At 41.9% G+C, this 24,713-nt stretch overlaps 2 protein-coding genes across 2 annotated transcripts; both read left to right on the top strand.

Moving 5' to 3' along the window:
- Positions 1–10: 10 nt before the first annotated feature.
- Positions 11–1,399, top strand: LOC308300388 (general transcription factor IIH subunit 4-like; the record flags this gene model as incomplete). The annotated part of the gene is made up of 1 exon (XM_080744206.1): positions 11–1,399. The coding sequence occupies one exon, from the start codon at positions 11–13 to the stop codon at positions 1,397–1,399; it is 1,389 nt and encodes a 462-aa protein (XP_080600332.1).
- Positions 1,400–14,765: 13,366 nt separating this feature from the next.
- LOC308300433 (ectonucleoside triphosphate diphosphohydrolase 5-like) lies at positions 14,766–24,628 on the top strand. The gene is made up of 13 exons (XM_080744270.1): positions 14,766–14,992; positions 15,532–15,611; positions 16,172–16,315; positions 17,067–17,142; positions 17,653–17,688; positions 18,348–18,436; positions 18,591–18,673; positions 19,337–19,398; positions 19,810–19,911; positions 20,223–20,366; positions 20,692–20,748; positions 21,348–21,463; positions 23,561–24,628. Exons 1-13 carry the CDS (start codon positions 14,767–14,769, stop codon positions 23,642–23,644), a joined length of 1,299 nt encoding a protein of 432 aa, XP_080600396.1. The 5' UTR covers position 14,766; the 3' UTR covers positions 23,645–24,628.
- The last annotated feature ends 85 nt before the right edge of the window (positions 24,629–24,713 follow it).

The following is a 24,713-nucleotide window of genomic DNA, read 5'->3' as shown; positions in this document are numbered from 1 at the left end:
TGTATGAAAAATGAACCTGCGTGTCCAGTTGCAATGCAAGAACCTACATGAATACCTCAAAGAGTTGAGTCCAGAGATTCTGGACAGGTTGTACAACCATCCGGCCACATGCCTGGCTGTCTACAGGGAGTTGCCCTCTTTGGCAAAGCATTATGTGATGCGTATGCTGTTCCTCGATCAGACACTTCCGCAGGCAGCAGTGGGTTTGTGGGTGAAAAAGGACAGTCAGAAGGACCACGATGACAGTGTCTCAGTTCTGGCGGGTCTTCGACTCTGGCACAGTCAGCAGTTGCAGGATGGCCAACAGGGGTATATCGTAAACCCAGTATTCAAAGACAACCTGAGGATAGCATTGCTTGGTGGGGGAAAGGCATGGGCAAATGACTGTAGTAGTCTTGGCCCCGATAAACACGCATGTGATATAGAAAGTTTGGACCGCTATGCCATGGAACACTGGGAGATGATCCTGCAGTTCACGGTGGGCTCTAAAAATGCCTCGGTCAGCCAGGACCTGGCCCAGCTGCTCACACAGGCAGGTCTCATGAGAAGTGAGCCAGGAGAGGCCCCTTCCATCACCTCCGATGGTTTCCAGTTCCTCCTCTTGGACACGGCCTCTCAGCTTTGGTATTTCACCCTGCAGTACCTCAACACTGCACAGTCACGAGGCATGAACCTCGTAGAGATCCTGTCATTTCTGTTTCAGCTGAGTTTCTCCACCCTCGGCAGAGATTACTCCGTCGAGGGGATGAGCGAGTCCTTGTTCACCTTCCTGCAGCACCTGCGGGAGTTTGGCCTAGTCTACCAGAGGAATAGGAAGTCGAGGAGGTACTACCCCACCAGACTGGCTATCACTCTGGCCTCGGGAGTCACCAGCAACTCTTCCTCATCTTCCACGACAATGGGTGCCACCCCCGGGACTACAGATACAGGCTATATCGTGGTAGAAACTAACTACCGCATCTATGCGTACACAGACTCGGAACTTCAGATAGCTCTGGTTGCGCTTTTTAGCAAAATGCTGTACAGCTTTTCGAATGTGGCGGTGGCTCAGCTCACAAGGGAGTCAGTGCAGGAGGCCATTGCCCACGGTATCACCGCACAACAGATTATCCACTTCCTTAAGACCAGAGCACACCCTGTCATGCTCAAACAGAACCCATTGCTGCCCCCAACCATTACAGATCAGATACAGTTGTGGGGGTTGGAAAGCGATCGTTTGCAGTTCACTGAGGGAGTGCTATATAACCAGTTCCTCTCAGAGACAGACTTTGAGGTTTTGCGGGACAAAGCACAGAGCCTGGATTGTCTGGTGTGGCAGAACGTTGATCACAGGATGATGGTGGTGACACCACTTGGGCACAGTGATGTCAAGAGATTCTGGGAGCAACAGAAGTCTTAAAGGACAACTTTGTTTTTTGAAGCGGTGAAAACCGCTTCCAATGAGTGGCTTTGTGTGTCCCACGCCCATATATGGTCATTTCAGTCCAGAATGAACAGGCTTTTTCGAAAACAAAATGTCTGTCACCTCATGTCCATATATGGTCATTTCAGTCCAGAATGAACAGGTTTTATCTGTCCCGTACGTCCAGAATATCAGTCCAGAATGAATAGGCTTTTTCAAAAAGCAAAATGTGTGTCCCATGTCCATATATGGCCATTTCAGTTCAGAATGAACAGGTTTTATCTGTCCTGTACGTCCAGTATGTGTGTAGTGTCCCTCCCGGTCTGATGATTGGATACTTTGAGGGTTGGTCAAGCTTCACATGATAATTCGGCCCATCAGATAAAATCATTCATTCATTCAGAATATATAAAGAATGTATAGATCACAGAGTTCATAACTCTAGAACACATAGAGTAAAAGTTCACCGCTTCACTTCGAACCGAGGTTTGATTTTTTGAAGCGGTGAAAACCGCTTCCAATGAATGGCTTTGTGTGTATCACGCCCATATATGGTCATTTCAGTCCAGAATGAACAGGCTTTTTCAAAAACAGAATGTCCGTTTAATTACCATATATGGTGATCTCAGTCCAGAATGAACAGGGTTTTTCAAAAACACAAAGTATGTTACCTTATGTCCATATATGGTCACTCCAGGCCAGAATGAACAGGTTTTTCCTGTCCCACAGAATGTCCGTTTAATTACCATATATGGTGATCTCAGTCCAGAATGAACAGGGTTTTTCAAAAACACAAAGTATGTTACCTTATGTCCATATATGGTCACTCCAGGCCAGAATGAACAGGTTTTTCCTGTCCCGTACGTGTAAAATATCAGTCCAGAATGAATAGGCTTTTTCAAAAAGCAAAATGTCGATGTCCCTCCCGGTTAGATGAATGGATACTTTGAGGATTGGTCAAGCTTCACATGATAATTTGGCCTTCAGGGTTTAAAATATGTAGTAAGCCACAAATACATTCAGAATAGAGGTTTTATCTGTCCACCGCTTCACTTCGAACCGAGGTTTGATTTTTACAACAAGGGTTCATATTAAGATATTATTATTAGATTGTAATTAGAGAAAAGAAAAAGTGAGTGTTAAAATGTTTTCATTTGCTTCGTTCTATTGTTTTATCGCGTTTACCGTGCTAATGTGGGGCATGCATACGCATGGGGGCATGCGTACAAGTGGCTAAATATGTCTTTTTAGACACAATAAGCCAGCAGTTTCTTTATTGCTATTTACAGTAACACTTCTAGCTCCCATAAGTCACATCCAACAATGAAAGGTTTGTTGTATCTCGGGAATGGGCTTATTCTGTGTAAAATGACATTTTTAGCCACGCATGCAACCACTGAAATAAGAATCTCTAAAACAATAGAAAGAAGTAAATTAAATGATTTTAACACTCATCTTTTATATTCTTTTAATGGCAATCTAAAACATGAACCCTTGTTGTAAAAAATCAAATTAATTCTGAACTCTGTGATCTATACATTCTTCCAATTCTGAATGAATGAATGATTTTATCTGGAGGGCCGAATTGTCATGTGAAGCTTGACCAATCCTCAAAGTATGGTCTAATTGGACATTTTTAATCATCCAATCATCAGACCGGGACGGACGTTACACACATATTCTGGATGTACAGGACAGATAAAACCTGTTCATTCTGGACTGGAATGACCATATATGGACATGAACGGGACACACATGTACGGGACAGATAAAACCTGTTAATTCTGGACTGGAATGACCATATATGGACATGAACGGGACACACAAAGCCACTCCTTGGAAGCGGCTTTCACCGCTTCAAAAAGAAAAAAAATCGCACCCGTGCGAAGTGAGCGGTGCAAAAATATTTAGGGTGTATGATATACTGTGGACTTTGATTTTCAAGCCTTTTCTTTAAATAACTAGACCAGGTCAACCTGGTTGTGCCAGACCCCCTGTCTGTCATCATCATTTATGACATCATGCCTTTTGTAGGCATGTCATCATCATGTCATCATCATATATACCCTTTATATAGAAAACCCGGACCGACATTTGCTTATGTAGGCCTACCCATTTCATGGGTCTGGCAATCATAAATGTTTTTCCCTTTTAAATTGAAGATATTAAATAATATCAGTTTGGAACGTTGTGTATTTGATAATATAGCCTCTTCTGCATTAATACAAATTCCCATAACATTTACCAATGTATCCTTTTCTATGATTAACCTATTATTATATAACATTTATTGTGATATCACAATAACGTCATCTCTCAGATGAAGTTTAATTGGTTAATACTAATGGTGTATATATTGAGAAACACATTTAATAAAGCTTTCAAAATATTATATTAGAAGATATGACATAGGTCTTACATCATTCACAACATAAATAATAGATACAATTAAAGGTTAAGAGTTATTAAGTCATTCAATGTTGGAGGTAACCAGAATACTCCCAAAAGAGTGAGGAGGATCCAGAGCAACAGAACCTGGGTCAGGAGGCTCCAGAATTGCAGGCCCGAAGAGCTGGGCCCGAAGAGCCCGAAGAACTGGGCAAGAATACAAAAGAACCATAGACCCTTGTCAAGGAGATTCCAGAACCACAGACCTTGAGTCAGGATGTTCTAGAAAAAAGATCCTTCTTCAAGATGGTGGAGGGTCGAACCATAGAAGGGCATGGGTGAGGAGGATCCAGAGCAACAGAACCTGGGTCAGGAGGCTCCAGAAGAGCAGGCCTTGTATGTTCTGGAACACAGACCTTGCAGCAACAGCTGTACAACCAAATACAACAGCTGTCAGCCAGGTACAACAGCTGTCAGCTATGTTCAAGACCACTGACTTGACTGAATCTTTCAAGAAGACCTTCTGTAAGTGCCCGAACTGTCTTAGAAGATATCACTCTCTCTTTCTCTCTCTTTCTTAGATGGTAAATGGTAAGAGCCATGCTAGTAGCCCTAAGAGCAATCAAACGACGAATCCATATAGAGGATGGCATGTGGCAGAGTGTTATTTCTGTTGGGACGATATTTGATGTCTTCTTGCAAAATGATGGCTGTACTGTATTTTCGCTCCCATGAAGTGTCCAGGATATAGGGTTGGTTAGGCATGGTAAAGCTCGTACTTCGATCTACATGATAATTATAAGCTGTTTATTTATATTCTTTGAATTTCAAAATTGTCTTGAGCTGGATATCTCTATAATACATGAAAATAAACCACACTTTTAGACAGGGCCCTGTGATTAAAGCGCTCTGTCTAAAGGTGTGGTTTGTTTTCATGTATTATAGATAAATACATGACTCATACAATTTTGAAATTCAAGGTTAGCACCGCTCAATAATTTTTTATGACGTAATTTAGGCGGCCTAAACGCGTTCTAAATCAGAGTTAACCAATCGGGTGCCTATGTGACTATGACATCATGGACAGATCAACAGAATCGAAGTGTTTCATTGGTCTAGCGGACTCATGTCATCATCATTTGTGACATCATGTTTTTTTTTAAGTGGTCTATAGGAGCGGTTAGCACCGCTCAAAAATACTACTAAGGCTACTTACAAATATGAAAAAGGGTGAAAATCTCCTGTTTTGGGGTACATTCTGGAACAGGAGACATGGTCAAATAACAGGAGACTTCTTCCTAAAACAGGAAGGTTGGCAGGTATGCTGATGAGAGATGGTCTACTCTAGCTGTCTAAAGATCAGCCTCTCAGTGCTGAGGTTCCAGGTTCAAATCTCAGTCCTTTTATGTTGCTATATTACTTGGACCTTTTTCAAGGCTAAAATACAAAAGAATTATTCAAAAGCACCAAAAGTTATCTATGGTGAGAGATGGTGTAGTGGTCTTAAGTTTAGACTCTCAGTGCAGAGCTCAAATCTCTCTCCTCCTATGTTGCTGTTTTACTTTAACATTTCTTTCAAGGTTAAAATATAAAAGAGTTAGTCAAAAGCACTGGAAAACGCATCTAGTGGTCTAAAGATCAGACCCTCAGTTCAGAGGTCTCATTTTCAAATCCGAGTTCTCATACAGATCATTGTTGTTACTTTTCAAGGTTAAAATACAAAAAATGTATTAGAGATGTTACCGATCAATCGGCAATGGATCGGATCGGGCCGATCAAATCGTGATCGGCGATAATCGGTGGTTTAGATCAAAAGGTAAATTCACCGATCGGATCGGATCGGTGCATCCAATCAACCAGCAGTTCAGTATGGCCACTTGAGGCCATTTTTGGGTATTGATTTCCACAGTGCTGAAGGAATAATTAGTTACTGCTATGATAATAAATACATAGTAATGCTGGTAAATAACTATAAGGCAAATATATAAATGAATTCATGAGTGAATGAATGAATTAAAGTTAAAACATTAACATTTAGAAAATATAAATAATAACTTGATCGGATCGGTGATTGATAGGTATCGGGTGATCAAACTTTTGTGATCGTGCTCGGTTCCAAAAAACCTGATCGGACCATCCCTAAAATGTATTCAAAAGCACCAGATGAAGTTTGCTGTCAGAGACACTAGGAGACACTAGGAGACACTAGGAGGTGCTCTTATTGGGCCCCTCATTGATTACGGAGTCCTTGTCTGGTATCGCGACGCCCCAGCTGCCTTAAAGTTAAAGCTCCAAACAGCCCAAAACAAACTAATTAGGGTTGTGCTTGGTCTCCCTCCTCAGACCCACCTTACCGATCATCACCACGAAAGCGTGGGATGGCTCAAAGTAGCTGACAGAGTACAGCATCTTGCAATGGGCCTGGTGTACAAGATACACTACACCTCCAAGATTCCCATGTACCTGACAAACTACTTCTTAAAGGTCAAGGATGTTCACAATCACAACACCAGAGGCAGTTCCACTAATCATCATCAACGTAGATTTAACACTAAACAAGGCTCTAACTCGTTCTCCTGCTACACCATCAACATGTGGAACGCCCTTCCACAAGCCCTAAAGGAGAGCAAATCCCTAGCCTCCTTCAAAATTGGTATGAAAAGTCACCTTCAGACAGCTGCTACCCGTGACTTGTAAATAGACTAAGCCCCCATGCTCCCCCCCCCCTTTTCTCTTTTTTGTTCTTGATGTTATGCTTTTGAAACTGATATTATCCTAGATAAAGTACTATGTTCTATCCGTCTGTCTTTCAATGTTATATGAGATACTTAAAGTGTGGTTCCTGTGGAAATAAGCCTCGGCTTTCTAGGATCTCCTTTTAGTTGACCTTGTACCAGTGATTTGTACTGTCATGAAACTGTACTTTTTTCTATTGCAAACTTCTAATAAATTCTTCAATCAATCAATCAAAATGGTGTAGTGGTTTAAACATCAGACTCCAAATGCAAAGGCCACACGTTCAAATCCATTCCTGTAGTGCTTTGCCCTTTTCAAGGCTAAAATAGAAGAGAACAACTCAAAAGCACCAGGAGATACCTGTTGAGGGCCCAAAGGTGCCTTGGCTCAATGGTATGGTCGCTTGATCGGTTGTCCCTGTTACAGGCAGGTTTCAGACAGGTTCAAGTCCCATGCCCAAGGTACACGGAGGACCATCGTGGAGGGGTGTCCCTCCCCCTGTTTCCTGAGAGCTAAAGGTGGGTGGTTATATCTGAAAGAACTCTGTCCAACAAAATTTTTACTGAAAAAGAATCTTACCTACATGCCTTGTGAGCACTGGAAGAAGTTGAGAAAATTGAGACAATTTTAGCTTTCAAAAGGTCAACGTACTACAGAGATGGACTGTAGGTTGAGCAGGATTTGAACATGGAACCTCTTAACTGAGACTCTGAGCGTTAGACCATTAGGCCATCTCTCACTGTAATGTGTTCTGTTGCTTTTGAGTACTTATCTGTATTTTAACCTTGAAAAGATCCTTGAAAGAAGTAATAGAGCAGCAATTAGTTGGGTGACTGGGTTTTGAACACAGAACCTCTGCACCTAAAGTCTGATCTAACAAACATCAGGTGCTTTTATTTTGTACTTTACCCATGAACATGTCAAAGTAAAACAGCAATGTAGGAGGGCTCAAATGTGTACATGGAACATCAGCAATGAGAGTCTGATGTTTAGACCACTACTCCATCTCTCACTAACTTTTGAGTGCTCTTGAGTAATTCTTTTATATTTGAACCTTGAAAAGGTCCAAGTAAAAGAACAGTGACCTATGGGAGTACTGGGATTTGAACATGGCTGCTCTGAACTGAGAGACCAATCATGAGTCCACTAGACCATATGCAGTATTGGCAACATTGGAATGTCAGAACCAATAAGATTTCTATTTTTTTTAAGGGGATAGGGGGGAGATTCCCTAGAAGGGGTCTAAGGGTCCTCCCCCAAGAACTTAATCTTAACATATATTTTCCTGTGTTTATTGAATTTTACACAATGATTCACCATGCAACTCCTTGCAATAAAACTGTTCTAAGGTCAACCGCACCAAAGCAACTCTTTGCAACTGCCATAATGTTTGTATAATGTTGCAAATCATTGATGTCAGGGCATAACATAAAGAGTTGGCCTGTTGTCTGGGACAACTGAACTAATACATATTTAAACGTAGCCTACTGGCTTGTGGTTTCATCTCTAAAGTGAGTCCCATCAAGGCGAAACACCCGGAGAAAAGTGAGTCCCATCAAGGCGAAACCTGGCGAAACACCCGGAGGAAAAATAACTCATGCAAATGAGGTCCAAGTCAGACCTCTAGAAGGCCAATCTGTCTGTAATCGAGAGATTCTAGGCTGACTTGGACCTCATTTGCATGAGTTTTCTTTCCTCCGGATGTTTCGCCTTGATGGGACTCACTTTTTTCAGGTGTTTCGCCTTGATTTTAGAGAGAGCTAGATCTCACACCTTTCAACAAAAAGAACAATAAAATAACCCCCCCCCCCCCCCATAATTTAGCAAACGCTCTTAATCAAGAGCGATTTACAATAAGCAAGGTAAATGCATCAACATAAATACATCAAATGCATAGAAATAGTAGGCTAATCTAAGAAAAACGTAGGTAGACCAAGCACCTAGATATTCAGCCTACAAACTTAAAATCTAAAAATATGTAAAAGGAAAAAAATATATAATAATAAACAAGTGAAATTGGAAGTCATGAAACAAACTCTTACTGATTGGATAAAATTGATTGAGCCACCAGGAATTGTATTTTCTGTTGACAAAAGAGCTGGAGAATATAGAGCTTTAACGTTCTAAAAAAAAAAAAAGGCGCAAAATGACATATTTATGGGTTAATTGGGTTGCTGCTGCTGCTGCTGCAAGTTGCTGGTTGGGTTGCTGCCTTCTTATTATAACTCTACTATGGTTGCTGCACTCTCCAAGACAAAAAATACTCTGAGAAACGCAAATATAATCACAAACTCAAAAAAGGCCCCAATAAACACCTTAAAGCCAAATTAGAAATAGTCAGTTTAGAGGCTAATAAACTGAGAAATCGGACAACCTCCTTAATCCTTTCTGCCAAAAAAAACTACTTGGATGAGAAAGTTGAGGAAAACATCCACAAACCACGAGACCTATGGAAGCTATTTAAAACCCAGCTAGGCTGTGGTGCTAAACTCAGATCCATAGCCAGCAACATATCCATCCAAACTCCCATAACCCTCCTCACTGATAGTCTTGATGTAGCCAAAAATCTCAACATCTACTTCACCTCCATGGCCAAAAATCTGGTCAATAAACTGCCCGCTCCATCTGGGCTGTTTGGTGTTAGGCACATCTTGAAATTCTACAGGAACCTTGGGGTATGCAAAGACAACTTTAAACTTGCCACGGTGTCAACTGATGAAGTGTTTAAAAAACTGCGCACCCTACCTCAATTCAAGGCCGCTGGCCATGATAAAATTGCCCCCAAATTTCTCATAGACTCAGCTGCCACCATTGCCCCAATCATTACCCATATTATTAATCTATCTATCAAGCAGGGTTATGTCCCCCAGGACTTCAAATTAGCCAAGGTAACCCCCCTGCACAAAAAAGGCAGTAAACTTGACCCTGGCAACTACAGGCCAATCTCAATCCTTAGTTCCATCTCTAAGGTAATGGAAAAAATTGTCTATGAACAGGTGGCTAAATATCTTGAAGAGAATAAACTGATCTACGAGTTCCAGTCTGGCTTCAGAGAGTCCCATTCCACAGATACATGCCTCATCTATTTGAATGATTACATCAAAAGTGAAATTCACGATGGCAAATATTGCGGCATGGTCATGCTGGACCTCCAGAAGGCATTTGACACCGTCGATCATTCTATTCTGATTGAAAAACTCAAAGCTATTGGTCTTGATAGCACAGCAGTGAGATGGATGCACTCTTACTTGGTGGGGAGGGAACAGATGGTGGAAGTCAACGGAACCCTGTCCCCCCCCCTCCCAGTAAACTGTGGAGTACCTCAAGGGAGTATACTAGGACCACTGTTGTTCTTAATATACGTAAACGACATGTCATCTGCTTGTGACTGCAATCTGTTTCTGTTCGCGGATGACTCGGCTCTCCTAGTCTCAGGCAGAGACATTTTGCAGGTTGAAAAGGCCCTTAACTGTGAACTTAACAAGATCTGCACCTGGCTCAATGACAACAGACTCTCAATTCACCTAGGCAAAACTGAATGTATCCTCTTTGGATCTAGTCAGAAACTTAGCCTAGTTGAGAACTTCACAATTAAAGTAGGTGACACTGTGATAGAAAGAAAAAACCACATCTGCTACCTGGGTTGCATCCTGGAGGCTAACCTATCCAGTGAAAAAATGACCACCAAGGTAATCAATAAAGTCAATCAACGAATTCGCTTCTTGCAAAGAGTTGCCCCACTGATCAATATTAAATCCCGAAAGACACTAGGAGGTGCTCTTATTGGGCCCCTCATTGATTACGGAGTCCTTGTCTGGTATCGCGACGCCCCAGCTGCCTTAAAGCTAAAGCTCCAAACAGCCCAAAACAAACTAATTAGGGTTGTGCTTGGTCTCCCTCCTCTGACCCACCTTACCGAGCATCACCACGAAAGCGTGGGGTGGCTCAAAGTAGCTGACAGAGTACAGCATCTTGCAATGGGCCTGGTGTACAAGATACACTACACCTCCAAGATTCCCATGTACCTGACAAACTACTTCTTAAAGGTCAAGGATGTTCACGATCATAACACCAGAGGCAGCTCCACTAATCATCATCAGCGTAGATTTAACACTAAACAAGGCGCTAACTCGTTCTCCTGCTATACCATCAACATGTGGAACGCCCTTCCACAAGCCCTAAAGGAGAGCAAATCCCTAGCCTCCTTCAAAATTGGTATGAAAAGTCACCTTCAGACAGCAGCTACCCGTGACTTGTAAACAGACTAAGCCCCCATGCTCCCCCCCCCCTTTTTCTTTGTATTCTGCCTTTTGTATTTGATGTTATGCTTTTGAAACTGATATTATCCTAGATAAAGTACTATGTTCTATCCGTCTGTCTTTCAATGTTATATGAGATACTTAAAGTGTGGTTCCTGTGGAAATAAGCCTCGGCTTTCTAGGATCTCCTTTTAGTTGACCTTGTACCAGTGATTTGTACTGTCATGAAACTGTACTTTTTTCTATTGCAAACTTCTAATAAATTCTTCAATCAATCAATCAATCCAGTTCAGAACGGATACGGAAACGCTGCCTGCTGGCCGGATATAGCCTACAGAAGGCGGGCTCTAAACCGGATCCCCCTGGCTGGTTTGGAATGTAAACCAGAGCTTGCTTGGTGACTCCAGGTTAACTCGGGTATCGGCAGTTTGAAAGTGCAGACAGACACTTTCTTTCTTTTTGCTCACTCACAGGGGGCCCCCTATGACGGCCATCATCACACAGTCACACACCTGTAGACAGACGACGTCAGATATCGTCCAGTCAGAGTGACATCATGGTGAGGATGAGTTGTTTACTGATTTTGCTCAACCACTCATTACATTACATCGTGTCAGTTTGTGTGTGGACGCCTGGTGTATTTTGGTTGAACAAGGAGCTTGTGGTGGGCTTTAATTCAGCTTTCCCTTCGCGGAACAAGTTGTAACCGTCGGGGTGACAGACAGACAGACAGTTGTGTGGACCGTTATGTCAAGCGGTTAGTTAGGCACCTATTCTGGAGAAGCTAATAGTTAGCTAACTGCTAGCTGATGTAATAATTTGTAATAACAGCATCTAATGTTAGTGTCTGTGTTGTGCAACGCTGTTGACAACACTTGCTGGGATTGGAACACAATTAAATGCTCATTGCAAAGTAGCCTATTAGTGAATAGGTCTACATGTTGTACAACATCCCTGACTCAGTGACTGTGTGGCACTCGCACTCCACTGTGTGTGTGTGTATATGTGTTGACAACTTTTTTAACTGCGAGATAACATACCATGGACTTGATTAAAATACACCTTTATATAATGTTAGATAGCCTAATAGAAGGCATGGCCATGGCAGCTGATTTGTTTTTATTTTATTGAAACTTTATTGAATCACAGACAGACAGATGATTGATTGATTGATTGATTGATTGAATGAATCATACTGTATTAACAATTTGCAGATGGTACAGAGGTTCTAGGTTTATAATGATTGTTAAAAGGATAACATATTAATTAAGCCCTGGGGGCTTGTTTCCAGTGTGGTCCTATGCAGCCATTTCGATGAATTGAGTATTTTTTAGCATATGCCTACTGGTACTTTTCTATAGAACTTTTTAGCCTACTTTCTGCAATAAACAAGACATAATCAACATTGGGGGGGGGGGGGGGGGGGGGAGTTTTTTTAATCTTTATTCAAAAGTCATGACATACAAGACAATACAAAAAATTCAATACAGTTAGGTACAGAACAACACAAACAACAAGTTATCAATACAAAAATAAATAAATTACTAATCGAATTACTAATCGAAAATATTAAAATATGTCATAATAATAATATAATATTAAAAATAATAGTTTTTTCAGCCTTCTTATTTTTTGAGTCACGAATTGTTTGAAGTTACTGCTTGGTTTCAATCTCAAATAACATAAAGTGCACGCATGTGTTATAACCCTGGCCTGGTGTGGTGAGTCTCCAATGGTTATCCTGACACTTGACTGACTTTGCTCTCCCTCTGGATGGTAGACTGTCTGTCTGTCTGTCTGTCTGTCTGTCTGTCTGTCTGTCTGTCTGTCTGTCTGTGTGTGTGTGTGTGTGTGTGTGTGTGTGTGTGTGTGTGTGTGTGTGTGTGTGTGTGTGTGTGTGTGTGTGTGTGTGTGTGTGTGTGTGTGCAATCAAGATGTCATTGTCGTTTCTGTGTTCTCAGGTTCTTGAAGAGCTGGACATGTAGATTATGTACTATTGTCTATTACACATGTGAAACCCATCTGCTCTATTCCGTTTGACCTTAAAAGACAACACCTCAGAAAATGTCTCTATACACTTGAGTGTGAATTCAGGCATGCAGATCTTGTTCATAAGAAACTAACACATTAAGCAATATTATCAAAAATAGCGAAAATAGCAGATCTACAATTTGTTACATTTTTTTGAAGACTTTCACCTACTGTATAATGGCATGCCCAAAATAGGGCCACTGTTGTAAAGTAGTTAAAGGAAAAATACCCCCAAAATGAGAACCTTTTATATGGATTATTCACCTCATGTTGCCTTGAATTCCTGGAGTAGGCGTGTTACTTTGTGCAAGCGGCTGTTTGTCCGGAAATGTTTTCTATAGTAATTTAAAGATTTAAGTTTAACTACTTGTTTTTTGAAGTACTGAGCAGTGAGCATAGGACTGCAATCACTGGCTAGAGTTTTGCTTGAATTAAACTTGGCCCCCGTTAACTTCAGCTCATCAAGCATTTTCTCAGGTTTTTGGATTCTTCATTCACCATGGAGACCATGTGAGGAAAAAAAAAACTAATCCTGGGAAAAATGGATTTACAAATGTTCATTTTTAGGGGTGAAGTATTACTTTAACAGCTTCAGATTTAGCGTGCCTCCTGTAGTTCAGTGTGGAAAAACATGTTCTTGGAAGCATTGCAGCGAAACTCATCCACATTTGGCAGTGTCAGTGTGCTCCAATTAATGGATATTTGGAGGGAGAGCTGAATAATGTTATGCTGAGTCGAATCTGCATTGTCTCTTTGCCACAGGGAGTGAGCTGCGAGCTGATCATGTTTTTTAAACAGAATGCCACCAGAACTTAACATACTGGAGCCAACTTAAATGAAATGCACAAAACATTGTCACACTACTGTTTAGCAAGGGTTCCCAAACTTTTCAGGCCACATCTCCCCCAAAATAATCATATTTGAACTGGGGACCATGACAAGCACTTGGAATTGTAGGCATTATATTTAGTTTGACCCAGTTCCACAAATAAATATATTATGTAATATTTGACAATTTGGTCAATTTGGTATTAAAAATATTGTGAAAGTTATTAAATTGTAACTTTACAAATGTGCAGATACCCTTATAATGTAATGTATGTTGGCTTGTTTACTGTTGAGTGAGAAAACAATAAGCTAAATATAAGCTGCAGGTTAGGCACTTCTGCTGGAGTCCTGGGGGTTTCAAGGAGGTTGGCATCCCCGGACCTGGGGGAGTGTGTGTGTGTGTGTGTGTGTGTGTGTGTGTGTGTGTGTGTGTGTGTGTGTGTGTGTGTGTGTGTGTGTGTGTGTGTGTGTGTGTGTGTGTGTGTGTGTGTGTGTGTGTGTGTGTGTGTGTGTGTGTGTGTGTGTGTGTGTGTGTGTGTGTGTGTGTGTGTGTGTGTGGGGACTTGTTGGCAATCTTAGCAAATATCACCCACATAATTCCTATACACCTAGTCATACGACAAATAGCAAATTTACCTGATCTGCAAGCTCACAACATGGCACATTTGCGACACATTGCAGCGTAGATCACATGCACAAAGCCCACAATCCTGTTTAAAATGGGAATTCTTTAGTCTATTTTAAGGCAGCCTATCGATAGTTCTACACATAATGTGCATTTGATTGCCATGATTCTTCCCTGTACAGGGATTGTGTCAACAAACATGCAGAGGCGTTCCAGTGAGCTACTGCAGGGATGTTCCTCTGTGGTTAGTTAGAGTGGCTACAAGGGCGGGGCCAAACACCAGTACATAACTTCATTTGGTTAACTCACCTTACTCCACTCGATTACTCCCTTACTCCCTCTGTTGCCGGTCACCCGGGGACATCACATTTCACAAGAGCAGACACTTAACCGAGCTCCTCATTCTCTGCCTTGTCTCCTCGGTTGAGCAACATTGCCGCAACAACACCAAGCCTTGCTATTATTCCGAATCTGCTGATCTCTCCTCCAGCGCGAAGATGAGGCCCGGGTTGCCTGTGATGCTGCTGGTGCTGCTGGCCGTGGCGGGGCTGAGCCATGCCCAGGTCAAAACCTCTCTCCTGGAGCTGACCAACAGCATCGGCAGCCTGCTGCCCACCCTGAGCCGCCCGGCCAACTCCAGCCGCATCTTCTACGCGGTGATGTTCGACGCAGGGAGCACGGGGACGCGCATCCACGTGTACACCTTCATCCAGAAAGACTCAGGTAGTGAAGTGGCCTCTCTTGGCACGCATTGCTTTTAGTATTGTTTATTTTGTCTTAAAAACATTCATGTTCTGCTTGAAAATTACCTCCTTCTCTTATGTATGATAATTTCTGTGTGAATACGGTTTTGTTATATTGAATGCAGCGGTCAGAATAACAATTATCATACAGTACATGTGTGGTGCATTTATTGTACAGTAGCAGAGATTAATCGTGTACTGCCATGACATTTAAGGAATCTATTTACATTCTACAAGCAAGTTCAACAGTGTGCTGTTATACATACTACTGTATGGACTGAGAGGTGGGAATCTCTAGCCCTATTTCACAACAGCACATTTATACCTGCAGTTTATATTGAATTTAATCGGTTTTCCAAAACCTGTATTCTGTTAAATACGAGTCAACTTGAATCGTCTTGAATGAGATCAATGCTGTACTTTATCTATACCAAGCTATTTCGATGTAAAGGCCTCAGAATGTTTTGAATATCTGCTGTACAACTGATGCACACTATATATATATGTTGTATCCTTTAGCGGAGCTGCCTGTTTTGGACAATGAGATGTTCCATTCCATAAAGCCTGGCTTGTCAGCATATGCTGACTCACCAGAGATGGTGAGTTAATTGTCAGTACTAATCAGTTCAGTTGAGCTGAATAAAAAGTGCTGTTTTCTCTGAATCTGCATAAAGAAACCCTTCAGAAATGGTTTAAGACTTGGGGCCCGATCTGACAGGATGCGCCTCAGCGGCTGGGGGCATCTTTTTGTAATTTTTATTTCAACTTTTTGTGAAGTTTCTTTTTGCATTGCGGTTTTGTACTCTATGTGCCTCATGCTTTTGGTCGAGGAGAAAAAGGTACTGCAAGCTGCTCTGCTTTGTAGGCTGCACATAAAAGGCAGTGCGGTCCACCGTGTGTTCTGCAGCGTGCAAAATGCATACTGTCTGATTTGTGCCATACTGTTTGGTTCTAATTGTTTGGTTCTTTTGAAATTCGCTGTTGTTTTTGCATAGCATAGCACTGTTATGTATCGAGTGACGTCCCTCTGTCCGCATAGGGTGTCCCCATAGGACAGTCATACAGTGATGTCCCTCTGTCCCCATAGGGCAGTCACACAGTGATGTCCCCTGTGTCCCCATAGGACTCTCACACAGTGACGTCCCCTCTTTCCCCACAGGGTGGTCACACAGTGCGGATGCTGTTGAAGGTGGCCCGGAAGACAGTCCCTCGTCTGGAGTGGAAGAGGACGCCGGTGGTCCTCAGAGCCACCGCAGGCCTCCGGCTGTTGCCCGAAGACAAAGCCAAGGCTCTCCTGGACCAGGTAAAGGAGCTACACAACACACTGGCACTGACTGAAGCCTCATCGGCATGCATCGTTAGCTTGTAGATCGGTTCTTTTTTTTTGGCAAAGCATCGCCACCATGCCATGGATTATAAATGAGGCTCTGGCGGCGCTGTTTGAACAGCCAGGAGGCAGGAGAAGATAATGCGAAGCGCAGCGTTAGTCTCTTGTACTGCCTGGAGTGATCATCGCCACAGAAAGCTATCCTGACTTGACTGTTATTATGGGAAGAAGAGTAGCGGAGCAATCTGCACAGCCTGGTAGAGATGAGGAGGGGGGGAGGGGGGGGCTGACAGGTACTAGAGTGTTGAAGGAGGAACAGCATTGTTATCAGGAGCGCCGCGGAGTGAGCTTTAGCGTGGAGAGGGCTCTCGCAGAGTGGATAAGGCATAATGGATGGCCCCCGGGCATTGTGGGAGATATATGATACTTTATTAATCCCCCCCGGGGAAATTAATTAATCCCCATCTTGTGGAGGGCACGTCTGGAGGGGCTACCATTACTGCAGATAACATTAAGTCGAATTCTCTCTTTCTCGCTTTTTTCACTCGCTTTATTTTTCACTCCCCGTCTTTATTTTTTCTTTCACTTAACTTTTTTTCTTCCCTCTTTGTAATTTTCTCTCACTTAATTTCTCCCTCTCACACTTTGTCTTTCTCTTCATTTCTCTATTTGTTCCCCTGATTTTCTCTCTCTCTCTCTCTCCCTCTCCCTTTCTCGTCTTCCCCAGGTCCTGGATGTTTTCCATGAATCTCCCTTCTTGGTGTCAGACGACAGCGTCAGCATAATGAACGGCACAAATGAAGGTAACGTCTGGTCACCTTTGGCCCCAACAAGCAGCAGTCAAAGCCTTTCATCAGCTCCCACTGTCACTCTGCTTGTTCCTGCAGCACCTCCACAGTGCCATCACACCGATTCTAGCATGCTACGCACATTTTCTTCATGAACTATTTATGACATTAGCTAAATTACAGTAGATTGCGATGTTTTATGATGACACTTTAGAAAATTGAATTGTTTTGGGGCAACAGAGCTGTTGTGACCTGAACAGGGTGCAATTATGTGGTGAAAAGATTTGATGTTCTTAAACCACACGTTGTGCCATGGTGTAACTGATTTGTCAGCATTTTGACCTTGTTTTTTGTGAATTATAGCTCTGGTTCCAGGTGTTTGCACTTGTTAATGTATATGTTGTAAGCATTGCAATTTTGAATGAAATTATGTGGTTATCCTCCCTGAAACGGTCTTGTTAGCTTTTCTTGAAAATGACTGTTATCCGTTTCTCGCTTTTGTTTGCTTGCTAATTTGTGATGTAGGAATCCTGGCCTGGGTAGCCATCAACTTTCTGACTGGTGAGTTCTGAAAACTCCATTCCACATGTTCTCCTGTGTACACTAATACAATATTTGAGATAAAACGTTGTTAATTCCAGAGGGGAAATGTGGTTGTCTCTATAGCCAAGTTATGTACAACTAGCATTACACAGAAATTACACAAACCAACAAAGACAGTTCCACACAAAATGTCCCACGATCTGTGCAACTCCACAAAAATCAGACACCACACTAAACTAACAATAATGACCTCATATACTGTATAACTGATAGACAACACCTTATCAAGGCATGAACCCTCGCGTCCCTATTCTGGGACGAACATTTGGTAGAAATAGCAGATCTACAAGCCCTGGGGACCCCGGTCAACTAAGTATATAGGGTTTAAGTGTAAGGTTTAAGTGAAGGTTTCAGCTGCACATATAATTTCACATATTCTGCAGTTATTTTTCACTAGTAGATAGAAGCTGAACGTGTTTACCTTACAGTGGGACTGAATGATTTGGCTCATTATCAGCTACAAAGCTGAGATTTTCGTTTTTACCCCTGGTTACATAATCTGCCTTTTGAAGATAATATCTTAAGTGTAGCTGATTCTTATCTTCTCTACTGTATGTGTGCTGCAAAGTTCACCGCTGGATTAAACCAGGGACCCTTTCTTTCTGGCTTTCTTTTAGGTCACCTGAATTCACAAACTAAGAAGACTGTGGGGATCTTGGATCTGGGCGGGGGATCAACCCAGATTACCTTCCTACCCAAATCAAAGGTTCCTCGCCTGTCTTTTAATTTGCTTCTTTATTTTATTTATAATATTTCTTTATTTTAATTAGCTTTTTCCAGACACTTCTCTGTGAGTTCTTTTGAAATAATAATATTAATAACTTTGGGTCTGACGTACAGTATTTGTTATCCCTCCGTAGAAAACAGTTGAAAGCGTCCCGTCGGACGATTACATCGCCAGATTCGACATGTTCAATTCCACATTTGAGCTATACACTCACAGGTAGTACATTTTTAAATGCAAATAAAAAGGTACTATAAATGGTATGACAAGTAATGTGTACTAATTGTTGTTCCATGTTCTGAGCTGTTGGCCTACTTGCAAGAGACAGCCCATGCTGAAATCTAATCTCAATTATATTTGATTGTTTGGAAGTAATGTCAGACTTGATTCTTATTTTTTATTTTTTTGGAATTACCCAAATAGGGAGATTCCGCCTACATCATTTTAATTGGCTTCCACAATAGAGCAGTTTTCTTGCACTTGGGACTCCAATTAAAACCTACTGTTGTGAGTCAGATGAACTATGTGCCGTTGCTATTTCCAGAGAAACAACTTAAGGAACTCTCCACCTTTAATCACAAGTTTCAACCTGGCATCCCCATTTTGGGCATGTCATTATAGGCAAAAATCGCTTTTGAAAATAGCAGAAAGCAGATAATATACAAGCTCACAATGGGTCGTGAGCTTATAGACTGGCTAATTTCGCTGTTTTTGAAATAGGGCTCAAGTCGTTAAAAGTTTTTTTATCATAATGAGTCTTGTCATTAGTACTTGGATCATGTGACAGTGGGGCAGGGATATCTAGAGAGTACATTATATTGCGGTGCGACTGTGTCTTATTACCTTTTTGTTCTTTTCACTCATACCATTGATTCCCTGCAGTTATCTGGGCAACGGGCTGATGGCAGCACGACTGGCAAGCCTGGGAGCTCTGGGAGCAGAAGGTACATGAATGAATGCTTATTTGGTTTCCATTAGCTGTGACTCCACCAGGCAGGCAACACAGGGGTTTCACATTCTTTTTCGAGTGCCAATGCTTGAAGTACTTTTTATTCCTTGAATCTTTTCCTCATCTTCATAATATTTAAAGGTTATTGTTTTGGGTTTCGTGTTTGGGGTGATGCACGAGGGGGTTACTAAGGTCAAATCCTCCTTTCTAATCAGCAATTCCAGTGAGATGCTGAGAAATAATAGGGAAAGTGCCAGGATGGATTGACAATAGGCTTGGGTGGAATTCATTGTCTATTAGTTTGACTCTGTTCCCCTGTCTGCGCCGCAAGACCGCAGAAACCAGGTGTGTGGTTTCTTGAGCCAATCCAGGGATTAATCACACTCTTTGTGTCTTTGCTCTCCAGATGTGGACTGGCGGGTCTTCAGAAGCTCCTGTCTGCCAAAGAAGTTCAGGGATGAGTGGAGCTTTGGAGGAATCACCTATCAAGTCAGCGGGATCCCAGATGGTGCGAACCGATGCACTGTGAATACAAGCACGCAATCTGTTGTTTGGGGTTAACAAATCAACGTCAGTGTGGACTCTGGAGAAATCCATTTAAGATGCTTCACTCTTCTCACAAAGTGTTGTTTACTCCAAATATAAATGTCCTTGGGTTGATGGAAATGTTTGTTTACTTTAAAACACCCTGTGAGTTCTTGGGTAAAAAGAATCGCTGTGCAGTCTATGGCAAATCTTAATCTAATACATTTAGATTTAAAAAATGACAGGCATTTTGGAAGGTTCCTTATGCAACGGTGTCTCTATTCCTTGCATCAGGTTATGCAGGATACAAGCTGTGTTATCAGGAGATCCTCAAAGTGGTGAAGGGGATCATTCACCAGCCGTACGAACTGAAGGACAGCGGCGTCTTCTACGCATTCTCCTATTACTTTGACAGAGCGGTGGATGCAGGCCTCATCGGTGAGCGAACACAAACACACACACACGCACTCTCCCAGCAGGAGGTCACCCCCCCACCCCCACCCCACACACACACTAATTGCAGACAGAGACAGGGAAATATGAGTCATCAGCAACTGCCTCGGTGGGTTTGACAGCCTATAGGTGTGTAGTTATTAGACTAATCACTATCCTCTCTGCCGGGCCGAGCCAAAAGGGCGCACACACTATTATTAGCATGATGGAAGTGTGTGTGTGTGTGTGTGTGTGGGCCTACTTTTACTGTAATTAATGGTGTATAGAATTAGCATGAGACACACATGACCCCAATCACCTCTTGTTGCAGACGGAACCCAAGGAGGCAAGCTGGAGGTCAAAGACTTCAAGAGGAGGGCTAAGGAGGGTGAGTCAAGCGCCGAGTGCTGGAACGCACGGCAATGCACAACGCCGCTGTCGGCTGTAAACCATGTACTGTATGTCCACAACGGTTTATGTTCAGGAAATGCAAAAAATAACCAGTGTTTTTTAGTCACAAGCACTTAACTCATTTACTGCCATTAAAAAACTGCACACTTTCGGGGTTGTCTGCCGCAAATTTTCGTACCTTTTAACATGGGCACGTGCGTGTCCATCGTGCGCGACATTGCACGGATCATGCATGGTGCACGGATCGTGCACAACGTGATCAGCTCGCAAACACAAAAGATCCCAGTTTTTTGTTATCTAAATGTGATATGGATCTCCCTGGGACTGATAAAGATTGAATTGACATATGGAGATACCAGGTTTCTGCCCGACAGCGACGATAATCACTATTACAGACCTGCCGTGCACTTGAGACGAGGGCCGCATCTCAATAGTCCGCCGCCCGCCCCACCCTTCAACTGCCCCATTTGAAACCCTGCCCTCTGCCCACACAGCAGCATACAGATGACTGATTAGCCAACCCGCGTAAACAGAGGCATCACTTCACCGTTTTCTGTTCTCTTTGTGTCGGCTCAGTCTGCAACAAGATGACCAAGTACGGCACGGTCAGTCCCTTCCTGTGCATGGACCTGACCTACATCACCTGCCTGCTCAAGGACGGCTTTGGCTTCAAGGAGAACACTGTACTGCAGGTAAGACACAGCGCAATATTAATGTAGTCTAGGCTCTAGAAACAGCTCAGGTCGTGTTACTAATTGTAATTGTACGTTGAAGACATCATAACTGACTGCAGAAACTTCACACTGACTTCAGAAGGTTGACATTTCTGTATTATAAATCCCTGTTTAGAGTGGTCTCGTGTAATATTCTAATATTTTTGAGATATGGATTTTTGATATTCATGAGCTGTGTGCCATTAAAAATATTCAAAAAAAATATTTCACTGCATGCGCAATGTATCTGGAATATCTCTGTCGGGCCAAAATGTTAATTTTCCAGGAAACGAGAAAACATCGAGCTCAAGTGGCGTTAGGTTTAGGGCTGAAGCACTTTTTACTACTTTTCATTGGTTCAATATTTCTTTAACCAACACACAGACATAAAGGGAGTTCAATAGGACTCATTTCTGAAAAGGAAAGTGGGCCAAACAGGTGGAGTTAGCTAGTTTGCCAGAAAGTGAGGATCCAATGGAGTTGGGGGTTTTGGTCGAAGCGCTTTTACTACTTTCCATTGGTTCAATATTTTTTTAACCAACACACAGATGTAAAGGGTGTTCAATAGCACTGATTTATTTAAAAAGAACTCAAAATGGAGTTAGCTGGTTTTGGCTCGACATCAACGATATATGAACGTTTCAATTTTTGAATTATATTAAAGAAGAAAATGTAAAAAAATAAATCTGTACATCAATGGGTCGATATTGTGATAGTAGTAGTAATATAGTAGTAGTGGTGGTGGTGGTATAGCAGTAGACTATTACTACTATATCAGTAGTAGTAGGCTAGCTAGCCTAACGCGGACATTCTATGCCCCATACACTACCCGGCAAATCTCACCGGCCAATAGGCCCCCTCTGTCTGCTGTTCACTGACTTCTCTCTGCTGCTGGCCAGTGGCCACTCACATGAGGAAGTGATCCGCAATGGAAAACAAGTAAATCATAGCGATTTTGATCATTACAATGGATAAGCATAAACAAACCAGTTCACATGAACAATACTGATGTAAAATAAGATATCTGAACGGCTACATACCGGTATATTTTATACGCACAAAATTACAATTAAAACGTCGTGAACGACAGTTACAAGCGGGCTAGCCCAGGCTTTTCTTCTTGAAATGCCTGAACATCTCATCTTAATTACATTTCTATTACATTTATAGTATTATCATCTAATTGATGCATATTGCCAACTTTGGGTATTTTGGGGTGATTACTTGAACTGTGAATGATCGTATAGATAGTACATCATGTGAATGTAGTATTAACACTTATGTAGCCATGATTTTTTCTCTTCAATGGGCCACGTTGCCATGGTTACCATAGACTTCCATGTAATTGCGCAATTGTGTAAAAAGTGCACGCCCATGCCTAGATGATGCACCACGTGTGTGCAGGCTGTTCAGCTTTCAAACAAAAAAATCCGCTTGGAAATCCGTTCAGGCATTCATGATTTATAGGCCATTATGTTTTCTTCAGATGTAAACAAACATGGCTGCCATGTTTGAAAGAATGGGTTGGTATGGGGGTTAAACATGTAATTTCGCGATCGCGATCATGCCTAATACATTTCTGGAGGTCCAAAAAAAAAATTTGATTTTTTTTTTTTTTCAAAAACGGCCCAAACTCGGGAAACTCGGGGTTGGCACAGCACTAGTACCAATACAAACTCGGGAAACTCGGGGTTGGCACCATATGTGTTAAATTAAATCTGATTACAGAAAACGGCTTTGACTCATCTGAACAGAAACAGCATGTTAACCTGACCTGGCGTTGATGGGACATTTTAAAATCAAGTTCCATACATGAATAAGTGTTTTGACTTGGTTTTCTGCATATTTGGTCGGTTCAAAGACTTTACAATAAATGTCGCCAATGTTTAAGTACAGTAAATCACACAAAAGCAGTTGCTTCGTCAACTCTGTCTCGTTGCACAGAAGAAAATAACAAACCAAAGAAATGTTACACACACGACATGTTATTTTTTTTTATTTCAATAAATACAAAGGCATTTAAGTGATTTGGTGTTGTGTTATTCTCATTATTTGTTGTTCTATCCGCCCTCCCAGTTGACCAAGAAAGTGAACAACGTGGAGACGAGCTGGGCTTTGGGCGCCACGTTTCATCACTTCCACAACCTGAAGATCCACTGAGGAGGGAGAAGCAAGAGGATATATATACTGTATATGTACTGCTTATCCCATTTGGACCGGTTACGCATTATTGCGTATTATTTTATGCTTTAACTTAAATAAAAATTAAATAAATAAAATGCAGATCTACAAGCTCACAGCGCGTGCTGCAAGCTTGTAGATCTGCCAGTTTTGAAAAATCGTGAACATTTGAATTTTGACCCGATGTGCCTTCTGAGGTTTTTTGAAAAACACGTTTCCACGTCAGTGGTTCTCAAACTCTTTCATGTCAAGGACCCCTAGAATTATATGTATTTGGCCGCCGACCCCCGTCTCAAAATATTTTGTATCAGGGACCCCCCAGAAGCACATATTTCAGTTATAAATGTTCACTTTAAAAACGAGATATTCAAAGATTCGCACAAATTTTCATGATTTTTCAAAAATAGCAGATCTACAAGCTTGCAGCGTGGCACTCGGTGCCGTGCTGTGAGCTTGTATATCTGCTATTTTTCAATAGTTAAAGCATTAAATAATTCTAAACCTAAATGGATTGTTTAGTTGGTGCTCAATCATCAAGCGTACTGAATAATGGCCACTGCCATCGACCCGGACGTTTGCCGTGTACTGTATTTTATAGGGGTCTGTAAAAGAGCTCATGAGTAATTCTTTGTCTGTTTCTTTGAATGCGCTTCCTCTTGTGCGTTGATATATATTGAGTTGTAAACGAGCCACCTGTTGTCTGAAGCCTGAGTTGTACTTGGTTGCGCGCCGGTGTTGCACATCAAAAATAGCAGACCTACTGTAGAAGCTCAGAAAATGTTTTGGATATGATTCATCTCAGGTGTTGATATATCAATCTACAAGCTCACAAAATGTTTCAGTGCAAAGCATTGTTAGCTCATAGGTCAGCTACTTTTGGTGCTGGAAGCGTACATTTAATGCACACAGAGTAAGGACTCCCTTAAAGGACCAGGTCACCTCTGGGACAACCAGATCTTATTTTATTGTTGTGTGGGACACGATCAACACAATCCTGAGTTATTTTTTGTGTTCAATCTGTGTTTTTAGATATTTTAGTATTTCAGCC

This window comes from Nannobrachium achirus (genome assembly GCF_963921795.1).
Source record: "Nannobrachium achirus genome assembly, chromosome: 16".
Taxonomy (NCBI): Eukaryota; Metazoa; Chordata; class Actinopteri; order Myctophiformes; family Myctophidae; genus Nannobrachium; species Nannobrachium achirus.
The sequence above is the reverse complement of the archived record's forward strand: the minus strand, read 5'-3'. Positions and strand labels throughout refer to the sequence as shown.

Bases quoted from the DNA above. Each gene is read 5' to 3' on its own strand.
- LOC308300433 (XM_080744270.1), top strand. From the start codon at position 14,767: ATGAGGCCCGGGTTGCCTGTGATGCTGCTGGTGCTGCTGGCCGTGGCG. The intron at 15,612-16,171 runs GTGAGTTAATTG...CTTTCCCCACAG, and splicing joins ATGCTGACTCACCAGAGATG to GGTGGTCACACAGTGCGGAT. The intron at 18,437-18,590 runs GTTCCTCGCCTG...ATCCCTCCGTAG, and splicing joins CCTTCCTACCCAAATCAAAG to AAAACAGTTGAAAGCGTCCC.